This window comes from Gossypium hirsutum, chromosome A05 (genome assembly GCF_007990345.1).
Source record: "Gossypium hirsutum isolate 1008001.06 chromosome A05, Gossypium_hirsutum_v2.1, whole genome shotgun sequence".
Classification (NCBI taxonomy): domain Eukaryota; kingdom Viridiplantae; phylum Streptophyta; class Magnoliopsida; order Malvales; family Malvaceae; genus Gossypium; species Gossypium hirsutum.
The window spans coordinates 360,959-370,312 of record NC_053428.1 but is presented as its reverse complement, the minus strand read 5'-3'; the positions used below and the strand labels follow the sequence as shown (position 1 = coordinate 370,312).

The window sequence follows — 9,354 nt, the reverse complement described above, 5'->3', positions numbered from 1 at the left end:
TAATGAGTCTATTTTTATAAGAAACAAACTATAACATTATTTGAATTCTATTTAAAGAGATAATTAAACTTTAGTGAAGAGTGGTCAGAACTGTCAAATAGCAAAACAGGGGAGAATTTAATGAATAAATTGTACTAATTGGCTAAACCAAAAAATTTTAAAATTTTATGGTAATAAGAAATGTGAGTCTAGTTTCATGAAAAATTAACGGATATTAATTTCGAGTTTTGTAGCTTAATATATAAATACTTTAGTGACTATGATGCAAATGGACAGTTTTGAATGTACATATAAGTAAATAGTGAAATTATTGATAATGTTACTTGTTGCATGTTATATAAATTAAGGATGTGGAATGGAGAGGAGGAGGAGGAAAATATGTATGAATATTCATCTAGCATGGCTAATTTACATGTTTTAGGCTTAGAGACTAAATTGAATAAAAGTAAAACTTTATGGGCAATTTTGTAAAAATGTCAGAAATGACTAAATTGCATGAAATAGATTATTTTATTAACAAAATTTAATGAAATTATCAATTTAGTTCAAGATTGGGGGAAAACATGTTTTAGGGATTAAATTGAAAAATGTTGAAATTGTGAAAAATTTTGATATTTTATAGAATTCATGGACTGTTATCGATATGTATGATAATAATAGCTGGAAATAAGGATTAAATTGCAAGAATTTTATTTTCTTGACCTTAAGGATGAAATCGTCATTAATTAAAAGTTTAGGGGCAAAATGGTAATTTTGCCTGGAGCATTAATTAAATGCATTAGAATATGAAATGAATGAAAATGATGATCAAATTTATTTATAAAGATCCGGACGACACAAATACGAGACTTGATCATGGAAAAGAAAATATATCAAAATAATGAAATCATAAACACGAACAATCAATGAGGTAAGTTCATGTAACTTGAATTATATTCATAAATGCTTGAAATGTATGTTATTGACGTGAATATAATTTGATTGTTCATTATATGAAAATTGATAAAATATTGATATATTTGATAAAAAGGGGAAGAAATCCCGATTGAATGAAAGGAAAATTCGATGGATCTTTGAGAATGAATTGACGGTAAAAAGGATCTAGCCCGGATGGGTGATCCTAACCTGATATAGCCCTTCCGAAGAATATGTGGAAAATGGATTTAGCCCGGACGGGTAATCCGAATTAGGGTCTGAATTTAGCCTGGACTGGTAATTCAGATCCAAGCTCATTAGAGTAATTGTCGTTGCAGGGGATTTAGCCTGGACTGGTAATCCCGACAATACTCTATGAGTTTATATTACAGGGGATTTAGCCTGGACTGGTAATCCCACTGTAAGAGTGAGGTTCGCGGGAGTGTACTCTCTGATATGAAATGTGTAAGACCATGGTTGAAAGATACCACGGCAACCTGATATGAAATGTGTAAGACCATGGTTGAAAGATACCATGGCAACGTGACATGAAACGTGTAAGACCATGGTTGAAAGATACCATGGCAACGTGACGGGAAAATGAATAAGACCATGGTTGAATGATACCATGGCAACATGACAGAAAATGAGTAAGACTATAGTTGAAAGACACTATGGCATCATGTCGAAGATAAATAAGATCGTGGAAGAGAAACGTCAAGATATCTGTTGAACAACCAATATTCAGGTAATATAACAAATGGTTAAATGAATTGGTTATACAAAATGGTAATGTGAAATGTTTACAGGAATTGGTCATATGGAAATAAATATACCTAAGATATAAGGAAATGATGGTGCATGAAATGCTGATATAATGAAATGAATGATATATGTTATTAAAGAAACGGTAAGAGAATGATATGTATCATGACATGTACATATGAGATTCAACATCTATATGTTTCGATGCAACAACAATATGTTATTTGTAACAAGTAGTTTTGTTGGTTGGTTAATTGGTCATATTTTATTGATGAAATGGGTTGGGTTTATCTTTTATATGTTAACATAAGGAAAATATGTAAGTTAAGACGAGTATTAAATTCAAATATGACATATTGAGAAAATAAAAATTTATATGAAATATGTGTAAGTACATTAACAAGTGTTGTTGTTGATGCTTAGGCAAGTGCCAAGCCATTGATTGAATGGTAATATATTTATTGATGCATTGAATTGATAAGTATTTAAGTGAATTTTTTGTTTTTAGTGATCTGCAAGTGGTAGTAATGCTCCAAAACCCTATTCTGGCAGCGGATACGGGTTAGGGGCGTTATAAAAATTACCTTCGATTTACTATTTGAGGTGTGCTCCGGCATTCTCTCGTCGATTCGAAGGTCGTCGAACCCCTGGGGGTTTGGCCATTGGCCGCGACGGAGAGCGAAGAGCCGAAGGGTCCCTCCTTTCTTGGTGGTGCTGCAGGTCGGGGAGGTTCCGTCCTTGAACCCATTCAAAAGAGGGCCGAAAGAGCCCTCTTCGCATAACACCGGTCGCCGATCGCGGCGTGGGCGTGGAGGACCACCGAGGAATCCATGGTCGGCCATGGAGTAGGCTAAAGGGGAGGGAACTTTTAGGTTTTTTTTTAAAAGAAACATAACTACAGAATAGGGTTTTTTTTAAAAAAATTGCTTTTGTATTAGTTGCAAAACGACGCCGTTTAGGGCCTGTCTCAGTGGCCCTAAAACGACGCCGTATAGGGCTACCCGAATTCGACCCGACCCGCATAGGCCAGGATCCGCTCGTTTTACATCCATTGGGCTATTTATGCGGCGAGTCCCTCCGCGTTTTCGCTGCGTTTAATTCAGCCCTTTTTCTTTTTTTAATTTTGCCCGCAAATTTGTATTTTGCTACGTTTAAGTCCTACATTGAAATGCTGCGCATAGGGGGTCGGGGGTAATTGCCTAGTTAACCCCCGCTCTTTCGCATGTGTTTCATTCTGGTCCTTAGCAGTTTTCTTTTATTATGATTTATACCCTTTTTTTTACTTTGATTTTAATTTAATCATTGCCTTTTTTTTATTTCAAACTGTTTATCACATTTTATTATATTAGATGTTATGTCTCATTTAGTTTTAAACTTTATATGTTATTTGTGAATTTGTCATTTGTTTATTTTTAAATTGTTTTTTTTTTACATATCAATTATTTTAAATATATACATATGTTATTTATTTTATTTTCACTTTTATAAACTGTTTGTTTTCTCTTATATTTCTTTATTTTGTATGTTTATTTTATGTCTTTCACATGATATTTTAAATTGTTTTTTTATTGGTCTATTTTGAATACTTTATACTATTTTATCTTATGTTAAAAACATTATTCATATTAATTATTATAAATTGTTACATTTTTACTTTAAAGTACCATTTTCTATTTTAAAATCGTTTCATGTATTATTTATTTAAAATTGTTTCATTATTTTAAATTGTTTTACACACCTTTCAAAATTCTATTTATTTATTTTAAATATTCTATTTATTATTCATTATAAGATTTTCATATTACCCGTTTTATACTTTTATGTACATATGAGTATATTACTTGTTCAAAACTTTATACATATATCATTTTTTTTCCTAAAATTGTTTTATACATTATTGATTTTAAAAATTCATTTTCTTCTTTATTCATTTTAAAACTTATTCATTATCTTTTTAAATAGTTTTTACGTTTTATTTATTTTGATTTGCTTTATACTATTTATTTTTAGATTGTTATACACGTTTTTTATTGTTCCTCGATTGCTAATGTTAGCATGTAAATAATGTATGTCGAGTCCTTATTGTCATTGTACGTACCGTAATTTGTTCACTTGTATTTTCATATTATTGTCGTACATTTGTGTGAAGTTATTCATGTATTATTGTCCACACTCATTATTATATTGTATTTCATACCATTGCTTCATGAATAAAACCCCAATACATTTATCCAATAAATCGCTTTATTTTAACCTAAACAAATAACATACGTCGTTTAAATGCTGTATTCGCTACTATTCAAAAATAAAAATTTCAAATTAAGGCAATGTTTCGCGTTTTGGAACATCGAAGAATTGTGCCCTAACTTACGGGGTTTCGATTCTCTCGTTGATTCTAAATAGCTAAATATCCTTTTGAGTTTTAAAATACATGGAATTAAAGACGACCTTGTGTTCGGGAGTTCATGGTATTGTGTCCTAACTTACGGGATGTGATACTCCGATATCTCGAGATAAGGAAATCTTTAACAATTGTTTTGAGCTAATTCAAGCATTTTAAAATCGATGTTAATAAAAAAAGGGATCGTATTTTAAGTCCATTCCCAATTTTCAACTTTCGACATTAAGACACTAACTAATCAATTCGGTACCAATTTTCGGGCATGTCAAGGGTGCTAATCCTTCCTCGTACGTAACCGACTCCCGAACTTGTTCTTTTGAATTTCGTAGACCAAAAATGCCGTTTTAGTAAACTAAATCACACCTAATAAAGATCGGTGAAGACTCCCATTTTAATTTTCGCTTTTGAACAAAGTCGATCCCAGTTTTCAAAAAAAATGATTTCGACAACAGATATGGCCAAAAAAAAATTCCTTTTCAGTCAGACGTTTATTTTATTTTCAATGTCTTGTCTTCAATTAATTTCAATTTGACGCTTTTCTGTTTCTTTGTCACTGCTTCAATTCTAAAATTAATGGAATCATAATAATATTTATTTAGTGATTAATAAGTCATCTCCGAAATTAAATTCGGAATGAATTTTTTTGGTGTTTATTCAACATCATCTATTGTTTCCAAAATACACTTTTTAAAGTCGATCCCCGTTTTTCAAAATAAAAATGGTTTCGACAACTAACTTTTTTTTTAAAAAAAAAGTTATTCAATTTATTTTAAAAATAAAATAAAAATTCACTTGCACGAAATTTTAATTAAAAATTTAATTTTTTATTACTTTATCAATAGTTATTATTTAAAAAATCATTGCTTAAATATTTAAAATTTTAATATATATTTAAAACTTCACATAGAAAAATTGTTCATGACACGTATAATTGATCCCATAAAGCTCACAATAAAGACAACAGACCTTAAAATAATTCCTTGATTTTGCTTTTGTTGATGGTCCATCTATCATGATTTAACAAATAGGTGAAGTATATTATAGACCTATCTAATTCCATTCAAAACCAAATATCATGTATGTTTTAATATTTATATAATATTTGTATATTCGTCTTATATTAATATTGTTTTATCGTATTTAAAATTTTCAAAATAGTTAATATAAAATTTGATATCTGAATTTAATTTAGTTTTAATATTCAATTTGATACTCAAATCAAATGACATCATGTGGCCTTATGAATATTTGACATGTATTAGACATTGAAGCTAAACTTAAGTATTTAAATGGGACAAAGAAAAACTTAAATAATATCAAATTAAAAATATTTTGGTATCAAATTGATCAATAAAACTAAAAATTTGTACCAAATTAAATATCGAAATCAAATTTAAATACAAAATAATATATTAACCCTTTTAAAAATATAATATTTTTGGAAGATGTCAAACTAGCATCGTATATTTAAAATACAAAATAATATATTACCCCTTGGACAAGTAATTTCATAATTCATTTTCATAATTTGAAAAACCGCGGCTGCCCTTTCATGAGAAAGGATGATTAAAGATCATGAAGAAAAATAAAATGACATGTCAAAATTTAAATATCAAGCTTGTTGCATTTTTACAATCTACAGCTTTTTCAAGTGAGCTCCCATGATGTTTGTAATGCATGTAACCAAAGGGCATACCTTGATAACTAGCAGTTGAGTTGGCGTTTTTTTAGCGGCGTGTGTGTAACAGGAAAGCAGGTGGCTAATGATAAAGTCTATATTTTTAGCTTATGAGTAACATGAAATAATCTGTATCATGTGACTAATCATTGGCAGCAAGACGTGTTAGCACAAAACAAGTGGCCCTATTTAAGAAATGGACCATGTCACCGCAGTATTTAGATTTCAGAAACCGGGAATTTGGGATCCCTTCATTGTTCAGATCAGGCTTGACAATCACTTGTATGGTGAAAAAGCCAAAAATATAACTTATTTGGTTTCAGCATTCTCAGACCAGAAAGATCTTAGAAAGGTTGCCATAGACATGTTTTGCTATCATCCTTAACATACAAATAACAGAGAAAGCATTGATCCGAATGAAGATCCGTCAGCAAAAAAACTCGATTTCAAGGACAAACATAGTCGAAAATCTAATTGCCAGCTTTCTAACAGATTTGCTTAGCAGTGTTATTAACCACCAGAACATCACCCCTCATGCCATGTGCAAGGGGCATATCCATGCAATCCACCATTATAAACAAATTTTTATTGATATTTATATGATTTAATTGTTCATCACTCATCCTCCTTCACTAGGTGACTAGCAAGCAAAGCAAACAGGTTAAAATCTACCATCAAAAGGAACAAGGTTATATATAAAACAACATGTATGTATGGCAAGAGGCAGATAAATATATACAAATCCATTTAAGTTCACCCAAAACTTTCAAAATCACATAATACATAGAAGCTAAGTATCAAAGTACCTAAAATCTGTATCTCATCTAGGCAACTGTCTTTCCATTTAATAAAAAAGGATAGATCATAACAGAATTCAAGAAGAGGCCTAAATAATGAGAATTAGTATGTTAATTGGAACAACATACTTCTGCACATAAGTTTCCCAGTAAATCTGCTGCCAATCAACTGGTTTGACACACTCCACAAGATCAGGCCAACGAAACTTAAACAATGCCTTCCACGCTATATCAAAATTTCCATATCTGTAAGAAACTAGCACTAAACAGTCACCTCACATTCTAGTCTTACTAGAACAGAGCATCATGAACAATAACAAATCATGGTCCCCTCTAACTAATCCGATGAATACGTTCATTTCCAAGCACCCAACACCCATTGATATCCACTCCAATTGACAAACATGAAACATTAGTATTAGGCTTAGTGTTCTTCCAGTTAAACAAGTAATTAATCAAAGTTGAGATACCTTCATTAGTGATGCACTAGCAGGTTAATTAGAGCCTAAAATTGCTTCATTAAAAAATTATAAAATATACTTCAAACATTTTACTTTAGTAATTGAAGGTTGTAAGCAGTTTATTAAAAAATTAAAAAAGTTATATAAGATTGCCCCTAAAAACAACCTTGCAATATAGCCTAGAAATCAAATTCTGTGTCTCGAGATTCAAGAAGCCCTACAAAGAAAGATTTTCATATGTGCATGAATTCTAACTTGAATAAACTTAAAAACCTCTTCGATACTCGGCAACAAACCTCATTGTATCAGTGCCCTTTTTCCTAAAGAAATGCAATAAGAACAAACAAAATGGGGATCAATAAATCCAGTTCAAACTCAATTTACCACCAGGGGGAGAATTTTACGAATATTTGGCTAGAACAAGGATTATTTGGTTTCAATTACCCATAGGCTTACAATCTTAAACAATTAATTTACACTATTTTGAACAAAAAGAAAAAAAGAAAAGAAGCTAGGTTGGTTGATTTGTTCTTGAATCAATACCTTCACAATCCACAAATACCATGGATCAAATCCAATTCTAATTACCCAAAATCAGGAAAATTGTTTCCAGTAAATCAAATCAGCAGATTCAAAGATAATAAAGTAAAAAAAAATCAATTACTCAAAATTGAATTAAAACACATTTCAATATCGGATTCATAAAAGGAAAAAGAAAAGAATACCTGAAGTGATTTGACTTTCATTTTCAATGCAACTACACATTTGGCATTGCAATACACAACATAATAGTTAGAGCAAAATAGACTATTAGCAACAAAGAAAAGGTATTGCAAGATTTTGGAAATTTTCCCAGAAAAAATAAAGAAAGTAAACTTACTGTGATTCTTGGGTTTTGATTGATTTCTTTATTGAGTCCTCCATGAGAGAAACTATCCATGTCGATAACAAAGCTATCGGGTTTATCAGCTGTGTATTGAAACCCATTTATATGATCCGGAACTGAGATTTTTTGTGTTGAAATCTCATTGGAAGATGCCAAATCCTATCCCCAAATTTGAAGATAAAATTTTTTCAAGGATTTATATTAGAAATGAAACGATTGATTATGATGATGAAAAAAAAAACTATTGAACAGTAAACAAGGGGGAAAAAATGAAGAAAACCCAGAGAGATTATACTTACCAACTTGGGATTTTCCTTCAAGTCCAACATTTTCTCGGGAAAATGAAACGAAGAGGTGGAATTAAGACTTTATAGAGCGTCAAAGAAAAGAAAAACAAAGACACCCTCTAAAATGGTGAAGAAAATCTTCCAAACACGAATAAAATATTTTCTTAGAAACTAAACAAATCTCGTGATTTATACACAAAAGAACAAAGACTGATGCTTTTTTAAACTCAAAATCTTGTATTTGGGTATAAAGGTTGAAGCTTTAACTGATATATGTTGCAGAGAGATTTAAAATAAAAAACACATAAAAATCAACGAAGGAAGGAAAGTTGAAATGGGTTAAGATGAAGGGAAAAAAATGATTTTAGGGGGGAAAATTAGGGGTTTCACGGGAGAAAATTTTGGGGAATGCCGCAAAAATTATTTTATTTTGAACAAAATGAGGCGGTTTTATTTTGTTAAAATTTTTTTATTTTATCTGCTAAAAATTATTAGCTACATAATTTTATAAAATATTTTTTATTATTATTTTTTATAAATTAAATTTTTATAAAAAAAAACAAGTACTCTCAAAATAAATATCATATATTTTAATAAGAAAATAAATAATTAAATGGCTATAATAAATTAAAAACATCACTTATATCCCAAAAAATTAAAATTATTTTAAACAGTAGTATTTTAATTTTTTTATTTAAATAAATAATTTTTAAAAATTTAACTAATATTTAAAAGAATTACATAAAATCTGAAATCTTGAAATTTTTTTAAAATTTTAATTCTTTAAAATTTGAAATTATTTAATATATAGATTAAAAAATAATCAGTAATATACCTAAAAAAACTTTAAAATTATTTTAAATTATAGTATTTTAAATTTTTAACATATATTTTTCACACTAATTACCCTAAAACCTAAACCCCTAACACCTATATCCTAAACCCTAAACCCCATAACCTATAAACCCATAAATCTTAACCCCTAAACCTTAAGCCATAAACCATAAACCCTAAACGTCTACCCCTTAATCTCTAACCTTTACCCCCTATCATCTAAACTTTAAATGATTAAAGTTTAGCATATATTTTTATAATTTTGAAATGATTAAATCAAAAATTTTCCACTATTTAAAGGGATGAAGTGCAATTTTACCTTTAAAATTT

At 29.8% G+C, this 9,354-nt stretch overlaps 1 protein-coding gene across 9 annotated transcripts; it reads right to left on the bottom strand.

The window, feature by feature from the left end:
- Positions 1–6,487: 6,487 nt before the first annotated feature.
- Positions 6,488–8,636, bottom strand: LOC107907365 (uncharacterized). 9 transcript variants are annotated; one of them, XR_001686888.2, is made up of 4 exons: positions 8,203–8,625; positions 7,898–8,062; positions 7,743–7,774; positions 6,488–6,812 (listed from the first exon to the last, which is right to left on the bottom strand). XR_001686888.2 is itself a non-coding variant. In XM_016834715.2 (3 exons), exons 1-3 carry the CDS (start codon positions 8,230–8,232, stop codon positions 6,660–6,662), a joined length of 318 nt encoding a protein of 105 aa, XP_016690204.1. In that variant the 5' UTR covers positions 8,233–8,636; the 3' UTR covers positions 6,488–6,659. The 9 variants fall into 9 exon arrangements, 2 of the variants coding, with proteins under 2 accessions (XP_016690204.1, XP_040968614.1); XR_001686889.2 differs by having other exon boundaries at positions 6,488–6,782; positions 8,203–8,621; XR_001686886.2 differs by having other exon boundaries at positions 6,488–6,802; positions 8,203–8,620.
- Between the last annotated feature and the right edge of the window lie 718 nt (positions 8,637–9,354).

What these genes read in the sequence shown, in the direction of transcription:
- LOC107907365 (XM_016834715.2), bottom strand. Translation starts at nt 8,232, where the DNA reads ATGTTGGACTTGAAGGAAAATCCCAAGTTG. An exon ending in TGAAGGAAAATCCCAAGTTG is followed by an intron (nt 8,063 to 8,202) that starts GTAAGTATAATC and finishes ATTTGGGGATAG; the next exon opens with GATTTGGCATCTTCCAATGA. An exon ending in ATCAAAACCCAAGAATCACA is followed by an intron (nt 6,783 to 7,897) that starts GTAAGTTTACTT and finishes ATTTTGATATAG; the next exon opens with CGTGGAAGGCATTGTTTAAG.